We start from the raw sequence: 13676 nt of genomic DNA on the forward strand, positions 1-13676 counted from the left end.
AGGTGACAACATAATGGAAATGTTAAGAAAAAACACAATGTCATGTTACTACAATTGGTACCATTTTCTAAAGAGGTAGAGTGTGGGGGAAAGAAAATAGATCTTCTTGCTGTACCTTTTTCTTGGCAAATTCCTCGAATCTCTTCTCTTCCTCGAGTGCCCGCTGTTTGGCCTCCTCGGCCAGTCGTGCCTCCTCAGCCTGCTGTGCCCGCAGCATGGCTAACTCCTGCTTCGCTTTGGCCCAATCCTCCAACTGGAGCACACACAAAACATTTCTTAACTTATGCACAAGTAACTGTGCCTCCCCCTCCCCCATCCCAAAAAGTAGCATCCATTTTTCCGAAAATTTGTTTTGATACTGAACTTAGTTTTGATTTAAAGCTTGTTACAATGTTTTAAAAGGTCATCAGCTGTCCTCTTCCTTTTTTTTGGCATAAACATTATTTTTTGGGTTAGTTTCTGAGGTTTTGATGAATAAAAGATTTTTAGAATTGAATTTGTATTGAATTTGTATTGAGAAACATTTTGAAAAATTTTGCTTTAGGAAACATTTAACTTAGCTATTGTGACTGTAAAAGAATGTTTGGCATGTCTTTCAAAGCTGTCAGATTTCACTTCACCAAAAGTAATGTGAAGGGGAGTTTTAAAGACGTCAGCTTTTAATTTGCTCTTTTTTCACAAACATTTTAAAAATGACATCAGTGATATTTGCTATGACAGTACTCCCAGTAGTACACTCAGATCTCAGGACTGGAACTGCATTTAGTGTGGCTTAAAATCCTTGGCTTACAGAGTTTTGGGTAAATCCCTGGTTAGTTTGTTATCTTAGAGAGCTGTCTATTCTTTTTTAGAGCAACCGTACATTGGAAAACTTCAGCATCTAAGCTAACTAAACAAAAAAACAGACTTTGTCAACATTGCCGTTAGACCTACCAGTTGATACACAACTTAGACTGAGTGGTAGAAAAAGTCCTACATTTGACTTAAAAACAAGTACCTGGGGACGGAAAGTTGTCAACATGGTTAGAGTCTGCCGCTCTGTGATCTACCTAATTCCTGCAAAGCTTCAGGGCTTTTACAAACTCTAACATTCCTTCAGCAGAACCGTTACAGGTCTGCATAACTACATATGCATCACTGGGGCCTGTACAAGCATGGTGTTTGCTCTCAGGATGGATGGATGTCAGGGGTCAGCTAGCAAGTGTGTCACCAACAAGTGGCCCTTGTGCATGTCAGTTATATTCACCCTGCTCACCAGTGGGGAAATCTAAATGGCTGTTTTTATACCCTAAATTTCTCTTAACGTTTACAGGCACACAGAGAAATTTGCATGTTCTTCCCACTGAGTCATTCTTTTGTTATCTTCTTTGATATTAAGACTTTCATCTCATATACAATTCTTTATCTGTTAACTACACAAATTGTAATGTTTTTCTGGCTTATCAAAGGAGATATTGAGTGGAGGTAAATATAGCTACAGTGACATGGACTTTAGGTCATTGGAAAAATATGGGAAAGAATATCAAGAGCTTGTTTCAATTCAGTTGACAATACATCTTTCTGCAAACTGTAGGAAAATGTTTTTTTTTTGGATTACCGAGATTCCCATTTAAGTTGTCATCTAATCTGTAAGCAAATACATGACAAAGACTGCAGTAATCTCCCTGTCTTTAATTGAATCTGACTTCATCAGAGCTATGGATTACTGGGTCTGCAATCATCAAATTGAATCTTTGATTAGATTATAAGGTTTCCAAAGAACACAAAGAGTGCATCACAATATGCTAGTAATGTGATTCAAGAATCCATGGACCTCTGGTTGCAAGACATTTCACTGTACTTTTAGTCTTTTCACTGTACAACTTTATCAAGCTTGGACACTGTCTATTTGCTTGTGATGGAAAGTCGTTTGAATAAGATAACCTTGTTCTCAACCACCTGTTAACCCTGTCCTCGCTGCTTAACCCTGTTGCCAATGCAAGTTTGGTACAAAAGGGCCAGCTCAGCATGGAGGAAGGTTAAGAAAGTGTGTCATTCAAAAATAGCCCACTATTCTAACAGCATTCCTTGGCTACTTGGGCACAGCAAACTAAGACGATATCATGTTCCTCACTTCAAAAACAGATCAAACTGACTTCACTGTACAAACAGGGAGATGCACTCAGTCTTCTGATTGATCTTTTTAAAAACAGCTCATGAATATGCAAATGTTCACATTGCCATGGATACAGAGTTGTGGAGACTGAACCATCTTCATTACTGAGTTGGATGTTTGTCCGTGACTGTCTGCCGTTGAGCATTAAGTTAACAGTGTGAAGTTTGGACATCTATAGTCTGGGGGTAGTGGTGCATGTGATAAATGTTATGTTCGGGAAGGGCTTTTTCTGGACCAATGGCTGGGCGAAAGTAAAGGCGTCATAATTTGGTTGTTGACAACTTTCCAATAGGACTTTTGATTCATCTTTATAGAAATTCCTATATATTATGTCTTTCAAACAACATAATCTAGAGAAGAATATCACATAGATGCTATATGATGAACAGTTTTTTAACAAAGACAACACTGACACTGTCTATTACAAGAAGACAGGGAAAGCTTTAAATTCAAAGTCAATTTGTCTTTTGCTGGTCTTCTATTAGTAACTGTTATGTCTCTACATTTGACAAAACTTTGTTTTTGCATCACCATCATATTGGGAAAGTAATTGTTGCAGTTTTATGTACAGTTCAGAACACAGGGTAAACCTGAAGGCCTGTATGGACAGAAAATCAAACTTGACATATGGTTTATCCATAAATTCAGCCTGAAGACAAACCATCGCCTGAGGAGTTAATCTACAGTGTCCATTTTCTGCTCAAACTTCTTTCTTTACTGCATACAGAATCAATATACTAGCTATATATCTGTCAATTGACCTAATAACATTCTAAATTTTTATCTTAACTTAATATATCTTAAGTCTAAGTAAAAAAAGACAAAACATATTCAAGATCTCATTATTAATAATTATCATCAAAATAATTCAAGCTATTAGAGGTGAGAGAAAATGGCATTCCTGTACATGCATGCAAGCTTGCATTCCATACATTCACACTAACTTGCAAACATCCCTTAACATTAACAACAAGGGAGTACTAGATGTAGTACTAGTATCATTCTCTACGCTGGAAAACTCCCTTGTCTGAAGCAGAGAGGAGTTAGGGCCAAGAGTGGGCAGGAGAGAGAGAGTTGTGTTAGTGATAGTGGTGCGGTGAGTCCGAGGATAGAGTGAGCGAAGGAGAGGCAGTGAGAGGTATAAGGTAACTGAATACCTTGTCGTCCAAATTGTCATCAATGTCCGACCTTCCCAACTCCAGCATCATGCATTCTTCTATCAAATTATCAAGCTCATCTAGGACCTCAAATTCCTACAAAGGCGGGGGCAGGTTGGTTGGCAGGAAGGGGTTGAATGCCTGTTATTACCACAACTATCCAAAACACCCCTAATCTACAAAATGGCACGTTCCACACTGGGGTAATGAGGGAGATTCCATTTTCCATGCACAACGGAGGGACACAGAGAAAAACCATGCCACACCCCCTATACCATTATGGTACAGTCCCCATTACCAGAGATAGAAGGTTCCATTTTGTAAATTAGGGGTGTGAAGGACAGTTGACAGATCGGTGAGGGTGAATTGGGTAAGTAGTGCTGGAAAAAACTTGACACACCATTCCTCATTATAAATTGTGAAGTTAGAATTACTTTGAATTAAAAAGTAAAATTGATAGTGAGTATGAGAAAATAAAACATAACATGAAAAACAAAAGAATGACAAAAGATAATAGATGAAGGCTAGAAGTAAATTTTCAATAATCAACTAGAAATAAAAGGTCTACAATCAATGCCCTTTTAAAGGGCAGACAGTATATTTGAAGATCTCTACAATCATTAAAATTCATAATCATAGATCAGAGTCAGACACACTTAAATCGAAGATAGAACAGGGACTTCATGTTGACACAAGAAGCCTGACGGACTGATATTAAAATCATCACATCATAGATCAAATCTGTTCAGGCCACAAGATGACCCAACATGTGAAGTGCACATTAACAGCACCCCTGGACGTACTGGAGATGTCCAATGTAAAACCGTTGTTGTGTTTTGTCAGAGAGTGTTAGACAGAAAGGACTTACCAGTTTCCTGAGCTCCTGTTTCTCTTTGACTTTTTGTTCCTGTTGTCTGATTTCTTCTTGTTTTTCCATCTCCCTGTGCACAGAATGAATCATCATATTGTGAGTCATTCACATTGAGAACGAATTGTAACTTACTAGTAACAGTTACAGTTTTGGAAGCCTGGTCAGCTGCACTTTTAATCTGGGTCTTTATGTCAAAAACTAATTAGATTAGTAGTAATTGTTGTTGATCAATCAAATTACATACATTATGATATTCCAAATGAATGAAATAATTTATGTATATTACTTATGGTACCAGCAATGACACAATATGAATTTTTTGGCATACTTACTTCATTCCTAAAAATGACTCATGTTTGCACATAACTTTGTACACAGCAAAGGACTTTTTGGAGTTCTACCAGCAACTTTGTTTCAAATGATACCAACTTACTGACTTCAACGAATATATGGTTTTAAGAGTTAGCATAGATTAGTAGAAATGTCAGATAATTGTCTAGGACACTAAAACATTATCCAGCTTAATACATAAACATTTACTCCATGATTTTGGTTAGTCAGTAGTGAAAAAGCCAAAGTTTCATTTGAATAAAGCTAGAAGCAGAACATTTAGTATGGTTAGTTCTTTAAATTGAAGAGAAAAGGGAAAACTCAGCAAGAATGTGAGGCAGTGCAGAGCTAGGGAGGAATAAAAAGCAGCAGACTACCACCTGTACCTTCTAGAGCCACACATGGGACAGATGCAAGGTCTTGGTTCACCACAGGAAAAAGGAAAGAAAAGAATATGAAAAGCCTACAAGAACTCTACTTATAGTAAAGAACACAAGAAAGTGTATCAGATTCAATAATAAAGGAACAATGGAGGTGAACTTTTGGAAATGGAACATACTACACTACAAAGAAATTGTGTGGTTACTATAGAATAATGTTACTATTTACAAAGTATGGCAGACTGAATTTATAGCGGAAAAAGTGTATCTGGCAGTAAACGAAAGCAAAGAAACATCAAAAATAACTCTACCAAATCTGTAGTAATTATTTTTTCTGTCTTGTTACTGAACAAAGTATCCCTGTCCTTGGTGCTGAAAGTAAGGTATCAATTTATTTAGGTTCACATTGTAGCTAAAGGGGGGGGGGCACAAAATAAAGGACAAATGTCAACATACTTCTTTCTCTCCTCCTCTAGTCTCTTCTTCTCCTCAAACTTAGCCTTTTCTTCAAGTGTCTTCTGCTCCAAGAGTCTGAAAGACATCAATGTTGATGGGATTAGAGTCCATACATTATATCCCTGGTGAGATTGTACACTACAACAACTCAAGCTCCTCTACAAGACTTGTATAGCAAGGTATACATAGTTAGAGAAAATAAGGATCTATAAGAAGAGAATTAAAGCACCAGAGACACAGACATTGCTACCTTTGACATCTTCTATCTGATGTGCTTAAGATAAAGCCTAATTCTACTTGTCACAGACACTGGGAGGTGAAACAAGCACCATCCAACATGGACAACACTGGAGGACGATAGAATGGGAAAAAGAAAGAAAGGGAAATTTTGTGCCCAATGAAAGTTAGAGTAAGCAAAGTACAGCAAGAAGATGACAGTTTGAAGCCAAAGCATAAACTAAAGACAAAACTCCCAGTTGTTGGTACCTGTGTGATTCACAGAGTGGACAGTCACATGGCCTTGGCATGGCAATAAGGAAACAACAAGTGTCAATTCCAATTGTCATGTAAACTATCACTTAAGTCCTCAATAGCTGTATACAATATTGTATATTACAGGTAAATTCTGTCCCCAACATATAAAAGATATGTATTGTATTTTGATGTGTTTGTGTCTTGTGTTTTTGCTTCTACAAGAAATATCAGTATCTGAATAAAGGGTCACAATTCTGACAGAGGTTTGTCAGAGTTTGGTTGGTAAGTTTGAAGAGATGCATATATGTGTAGGTAGCTAAGAAAGTCTGAGAATGAGTAGAGCATAATATTTGCTCAATTAAGAAATGTTATAGTACAATGCTGAACTTTATTCCAACACCACAAGGACAAAGACATATAATTTTCAAAGACCAATGTCACTTTCATCAGAATGATTAATGACCAATCACTTCTGAATGTAAACTGATGAACGCTACGGTGGCCATTGAAAATTTGATCTCTTTGTCCTTGTTGTGTTGGAATAAAGTTCAACATTGTACTATGATTACTACCAAAACAGATGAAGTTTCATGATAATTTGAAAGAAAATGTTGTAATCTACCAGTCTCAATTTTGTACCAGAAGTAATCAAAGAATTTGACACCTCTCTCACCTTCGTTCTTCTTCTTCCTTAACCTTTTCTTCCTCCTCTCTCTGCCTCTTCTCCTCCTCCCGCAGCTGTTGCTGCCGCTCTTCCTCCAGCCGTCGTTCCTCCCGCAGCTGCTGCAGCAGGTGACGTGCTCGGCGACTGCGCTCAAACTTCTGCAGAACGATGGTGGCCTGCCGAACCTGGATGAACGCTTTCCTCCAGAAGTGAGCCTGAAATGGGGGAAAGGTAGACATAATGGTTAGGTATACTTTCAATCTCTTGCTATTCAAAAGTCATCGGTTTTGAATGCTCACTGAGCATCCTGAATGCTATTGTGATGTCCTTGGTACTGAACCAGCAGAACTAACCCTGTCCTTGATGCTGAACTACCAAAACTGTCCCTGTCCTTGGTACTGAACTATTCAAACTGTCCCTGTCCTTGGTGCTGAACTAACAAAACTGTCCCTGTCCTTGGTACTGAACTAACAAAACTATCCCTGTCCTTGGTACTGAACTACTAACAAAACTGTCCCTGTCCTTGGTACTGAACTAACAAAACTGTCACTGTCCTTGGTACTGAACTAACAAAACTATCCCTCTCCTTGGTACTGAACTAACAAAACTGTCCCTGTCCTTGGTGTCTGAACTAACAAAACTGTCCCTGTCCTTGGTGCTGAATTGATAGTATACCAATCCTGTGATACTTGACATGTCCAAACCATTCTGAGATAGTAGTTTTCAGAAAATTTCCCAGCATTTATTGCAGTTTCTTGTACACTACACAAGAACAATACTGTTGCCAACCTTGTAGTTCTTCTGGATGAGAACCACGCTCTGTTTGGCCCTGTGGAACTGTTTCCTGGCTTGGTGACCTTTGAACCCTGCCTGGATGATGGTTGCCACCCGGTGTAACTCTGCCTCTCGTCTCTTCTCTAACTCACACTCCAGTCGCTCTCTCAGGAACACCTGTGAGAAAAAGATAAAGAATATATGACATACATGGATACAAAGTGATCATAATACTTTCCCCTTATACAGGCAATACTGCTAACTCACACTCCAGTCGTTCTATCAAGAACACCTGTGAGAAAAAGGATAAAAAATTATGATATGGATGGATACAAATAATATATGATGATTCTTCCCCCTTACACAGGCAACACTGCTAACTCACACTCCGGTCATTCTCTGAAGAACACCTGTGAGAAAAAGGATAAAAAGTATGATATAGATGGTTGCAAATCGATGATTCTTCCCCCTTACACAGGCAACACTGCTATCTCCCATAGTGTGCCAAGATAGAGATGAAAAATCAGATGAACTGTGAGGCCTTTTGAACAGGTAAAAAAATGTAGTGCAAAGAATCAATATCACACAGCTGTGCAGCGTTATGTGAACACCAACATGGGACATTAGAACTCAGTCAGCCTACTATATCAAATGTATATCTCAAGATACTTTAAAATTCCTAAATGACCTATAGATAGTGATGAAAAATGTATTTGATCCAGTCTTATGCATGTATCTTTCACCTGAATCTCCAATCTTCAAGGTGCCCTTTTCTGCCTTATCTGTAGCTCCCATGCAAAGGTGGAATATGTCACTACTTTATACGCTTGGCTTCACATTTTAATTTGTATCCAATTTGACTCAAGGTGTTGGTTTTCAGCCAAAGAGAGATGAAATCTGAAACTAGCATAAAATCTGAAAATTGAACCATGCCTTAATCGAGGTGCACACATTCCAGTTAATTGTTTGAAAGGAGATTCTGTTTCGTGCCTACTATTTCAAGGAAAATTTTGATGTATGAAAAATTGGGTGACTTATTTGTCCTATCTATAAGTTTTCCATCATTCACAATCATGCATTTATCATCGGATATCGCTGAACAACAGTCACAGAAATTCATCTGTCCCACTCTTAACAGATTTGTATTTCAATAAATTGAAAATAAAATACTCATTGATGCTCAAGGTAAAAGAGAGTGCCAAAAAGCTTACATAAAAATCCTCCTTTCGTATTCCCTTCACATTCAAACTTTGTACATGTACATCTGACTTAAAGACCATGGTTCTTCCTTTCTTTTGAAAAATGATTATTATTACCTGAGTGTATACCTGTTCAAAGGAAGAGATGAAATACTAATTATATCAAACATGACTGGTAGAATGTCCACATGTGGATATCAAAGGCTGTATATCATCAACCTCCCTTATTACAACTGCTACTGGAAAGTTGGCAAGGGACCAGGTTTCAACACAGAACATGTGCAGCAAACAGAATTCTTACAAGAAAATTAATACAACACCTGGGATAATCCCAAGGCCAACTTGTGACCACACAAAGTACTCTGAATGCTAATAAAACCAGAAAAAAACATTTCCATTTGTAGGTAATAACCAACAATGCTTTGTTTGTTGTATCTGCATTGTATTCCAATCAAACTAAAAAGCTTTTCTTCCATGATTTGATTGAAACCTCCTATTTAATCCAAAGGGTCATGCCTGTCCATGTGGGAATGCCATGTTTGGTATCAAAACCCCCCACGGGAAAAAGGAACCCATACATACATATTCCACATGTCTTATCCACCCAGGGAAATGAACGATATCACATAATAATACTTGATAGTTACAATTATTATTCATACCCACGTCCCATCTCATGAGATTACAGTAAAACATGACTGAAGAAAAGCCTTCTCAGTTGAATTTGTGCACATTAGGTCAAGAGGTGACCAATACTGGTTTTCCATAATACCATAAGAGATAACCATATTTTCCAATGACATACTCATCAACTTTTCATGCTGCTTACATGTATCATGTACACAGGGATGCATTGAACTGGCAGAATATCATTTCAAAAGCTATGCATAAACATTCATGTAACAAGCTTTCAGATGCTATCAGCCTACTCATCAATTTAACAGACAAATATTATCATGTGTAAATGTCTTTAACATTACACATAATCTAACAACATTAGAATTTCTATTTAGCTAAAACTAATTAGATGTAGTACATAGGTTTCATTATTATTAAGTTAAACACATTCTTTCAAAAGATGCTTTGATTTCTATACTTTTCAATTGAAACTGAACACCAAGATAAAAATATTTTGTCCTATACACGAATTCTATACATTTAACATTTAATTTTACTAATTTTGCTGTTACAGATCAAAGTGAGCTGATGCACACAAAAATCACAGAGAAAGATTGATGCTTACCTTCTACAAGCTTAGGCCTTTCCAACTGCAACTGGCTTTGCTAAATGCTTTAAGTTCTTTCTAGATCAACAGAAGACCCACCTATTCCTCTTATTGAGTCAACTTTAACATTCTCATGTGCAGGACTATAACATTACTCTAGGCCCTGGCTGAGAGCCCTAAAAGAATGTTCCAGCCAGAACCTATGTTAAAGTCACGGTGAGTGGTTCTAGTACACATGTTTCTTTTGATGCCTTGTCAAGTATGAGGGTCTGATAGGGGGTTACTCAGATCACTCAGAATATTCCCATCTCCCTTGTCAATTTTGCACTGCTATTCTTTTATGCTTTTTAACAGATAATTGATGTTTATTCTAGTAGAATCATGACATTTGTCTGAATCTTGTCACTTTTCATTTCAAAAATGCATCAAAATGTTGCTATTAACTGACAGAGCTAAACCACTATGTGAGCCTCAGAAATATAAGACTTTTAATCCTGGAAGGCTTGAGTTAGCATCTGTGCCTAGTCAGACATTAAGCCTTGGCTATATATTTTGTCATAAAGATTGAGAGCTTCCATATGCTGTTTTCTCAAAACTGCATAAATTAGTAAAATATCATTACTGTTTGGATATGAGCATAATATAAGATAGATTATCAGCATAATATAAGATAACAGATATTAACAGATTCTGAAGTATTAAAAGCAACTGGTATGCAAGCTTCAAATATGACAATTTGTTCTGCTTGAGAATCTCTAAAATTAGAACCTGTTCAAATTGCCTCAGGTAAGTGTAGTGACACTATTTTAGGACTTGCATTGAGAGTTATCATTAGAGTACTGCATGTGCAGGTAATGAATTTTACAAGCAGTTGATGAGAATCATTCCGTACTCGCTCTACATAGTGAAGATAACAGGCACTGCGCTGATTACCCTTCATGTGAAATTGATTGTGCTGCACACATCATGCCTTATTCACAGTGCACAAGTACAAAGTAGTTGGAATGAAGGGGGGGGGGTGATTATAGAGTACAGACAGACAAGCCTGAAGGGCATGCACTCCACCTTAATGACATAGTTCTTAAGTCTCCTTAATTGTCTTGAAGACGTGCTCCTCGTGTGCGTTTGTCACTGGGCCTTGACGAAACATTAAACAAGGATGAGGTGAAAATTGCAGTAAGGCAGGACCAGAAGTCTACCAACAGTGCTATTTGTCAAATAAGGATTGTGAAATCTTGTCAAAAGGCTACAGTTTCATGCAGGTTATATGAGTATTTATGGTGAAGTAATTCTCATTAGGTAACATTTACAGCATGTAATCATGCTCCTTTACAATGGGACATACATCCTTCCTAGCTTCATCATTAATGATGAAAGCAGCTCATATCTATCTATGCCAAATTATATCCAAACATGAATAGGCCCTCCATACAGCAGTGCTATGGTTATTACACACTCTGAAATTGAAATACCCTTGAGATGAATCAAGCCTGGGTTGAAGGGCTATTCTTTAGGTCGAGATGGCTGAGATAACTGTAATACAGTATGACATTACGTGACCACAATTTTAACAGCATAATTCAGCAGCTACATGTGTAGTTTTGATCTTATCTATTACTAAATGGTTGGTTCTATTGTGTAACGTTGTTTTCCAATATTTCTTTGGCTTGCACGGGAAATGTGAGCAAACTGCACCCGGCTGTGAAATCAAATATGCTGCCACACAAGAGCCATATGCTCCGGGTAAAAAGAATTATTGGCCGTATCATATTGACTTGCCTTGATCCGACATCTGTTCATGCTATGCTTTGACTTCCAATAAAAGCCTAGGGGAGGTGCAACAAAGGTATTGGCACTTCAGAACACCTGTGGATTTATTGATATTTTACAGCTGCTGTGCTAAGTATAATCATATTGAAATGCACTGTTAAAAATGAAGCCTGTAACATTTTGACAGAACCGAACATCCTCAGGATGAAGGATAACAATTTTACAGTCAATGTTTGAGAGCATTTTTGAGAGGAGTCGTGAGTTACTGGTACCTTGAATAGATTTTTTTAATCTTGAAATTGGACTTAAATTACAAGGAATGACTTGCACAGTCTCCAAATCATGGAATGCATGGATGTACATTCATGTCACATGACAGGTATACTTTTCCTGAGCAATTCAAACAGCAACTGAAAAGAATAAAGAGACTCTTTTCACACAGCCAGGTGTTTTGTGCAGCCGACATTAAAATTGGTCACCTTTCTCAGGGCAAATCTGACTGGTTCACATTGCACAGCACAGGTCACCAAAACATTGGCTGAATAAAAACACTTTGTTGTCTAAAAAGAGTTTCATTCAGTGACATACCAGCTTATGAAACTATTCAGGGAGCAATCAAAAAGTATTTCATCATCATGTGTAATCTTTACCAAGTATAGAGCTTTTTGGTTGGATTGTGACCATAAAAACAAGCCTCACCTTAGTTTTTCCCAGCTGCCACTCCTTGCCTGTGTCGTCCACCAGTTGTAGCACCCCGCTGCAGTGTGCCTTTATGTCTTCATCGCTGGATGACTGGCGCATCAGCACACGGTACCTGTATATCACACAATCATACAATATCACACAAGTTATTATATGTACTGCATTTAAACCCTGGCCTCTGAGGGTGATACAACAAGTCAAAAAGTTGTTAAAAAAAAGAGTTATCTTCATATATTTGTGGGATGCTTGAAAAGAAAGTGGCAGTAAACTTCAGTGTAAATGTAAGTCAGGTTTTTGATAGTTGAGCATAATCAAAACAATACAAAATGTTTGAATAATGCAACTATAAAACTTAAAGGTTATTGGCAAAATGTCACATCCAATGCCAAAGGCTGTTATCCTTAGTATAAAGACCTTAACCTGCTGTGAAAAGTGTCTTACACTGAGAAAGGATCATAGGAATATATTTGACTCCTTTGACCTTACCATGTCAAGCAGTAACTTCGTTTTGACTGAAAACTTTGCAATCTACATAATTGCTGCTTATAGAAGTTCAAGATTTTAAGTGTTAAGAACAAGGAAGATTAATCATAGTCATGACAGATTCTCCACTTTGTTTCCTAGATTTCTGTAATTATTGATCGATGCCTCAGCACACTGTGATGCACTTAGAAGTTCTGAAGTGTGATTGCAGTGCATTAGGGCTAGCTCTAGTGCAGCAGTAAACCCCCAGGGGATACCACTAAAATCAGGTTCAGTCAAGTTCGATGCTTCCATTTCAGAGAAAGATGCTTCACAGGCACTTTGTCTGATGGGACTGTGGTGGTTTTTACACAACAATTAGCTTGCTGCAACACCAGAGACTTACTATATAGTGGTATCAACTCGTGTATGTGGAGTAGCCATAGTCTCTGAGGGTTAACTTTGCAAAACATACAGCCACAAGGAGCCTTGACATTAACAGAATGCCCTTCATGACTTGACTGCTGACTTAACTACATATTCTGAGCAGCAGTTGATAGTGAAAATGTGCATGGATTAGGAACCTTTAAACTGAATGCTTATCGTATGGGGTTTTATCCCATTAAAATGTACTTAATGACTGTTAGAAGGAAGCTAAAGCGGGATACAAAAAGTGTTTACCGACAACCATGGCTAAGGAAGGAATTTGAATTTTCATGCTCGTGACTCAAAATTCTCCCTTGAATGACTTCGCATAGGCTGCAAGCATGGCTCTAAACTGATAGTCACGGTGAAGGGCAGATAAAATCCGTGATGGCCAAGTTCATTGCTGACTCAATAGGTCTCTAGACCTGACATTTACGCTCTTACAGAGGGCTTTCATGGTTATGCTATATCATGGAGATGACGCAGATTTCACGAAGATCACAGAAGGTCATGAAATGCTCTTAAGTACTTAGATCCCAAGCTTATAGTTCACTGAGGATAGCTTTCTTGTTGCAGCTACAATAACAGTGATGTTTAATGGTGACTTAGATATTCTGGAAGGCATCTTTAA

General features: G+C 37.8%; 1 protein-coding gene across 1 annotated transcript in view; it reads right to left on the bottom strand.

The window, feature by feature from the left end:
* The window catches only part of LOC109478691 (unconventional myosin-X-like), a 64061-nt gene that overhangs the window by 16924 nt on the left and 33461 nt on the right, over window positions 1–13676 (bottom strand). Inside the window, 8 exon segments of the mRNA XM_019780359.1 lie at window positions 116–253; window positions 3313–3408; window positions 4181–4253; window positions 4900–4932; window positions 5350–5424; window positions 6497–6702; window positions 7277–7438; window positions 12155–12269. Of these exon segments, the coding sequence (XP_019635918.1) occupies window positions 116–253; window positions 3313–3408; window positions 4181–4253; window positions 4900–4932; window positions 5350–5424; window positions 6497–6702; window positions 7277–7438; window positions 12155–12269 (898 nt within the window).

The sequence above is a fragment of the Branchiostoma belcheri genome, unplaced genomic scaffold (assembly GCF_001625305.1).
Source record: "Branchiostoma belcheri isolate BF01 breed outbred unplaced genomic scaffold, Haploidv18h27 scaffold45, whole genome shotgun sequence".
In the NCBI taxonomy this organism is placed as follows: Eukaryota; Metazoa; Chordata; class Leptocardii; order Amphioxiformes; family Branchiostomatidae; genus Branchiostoma; species Branchiostoma belcheri.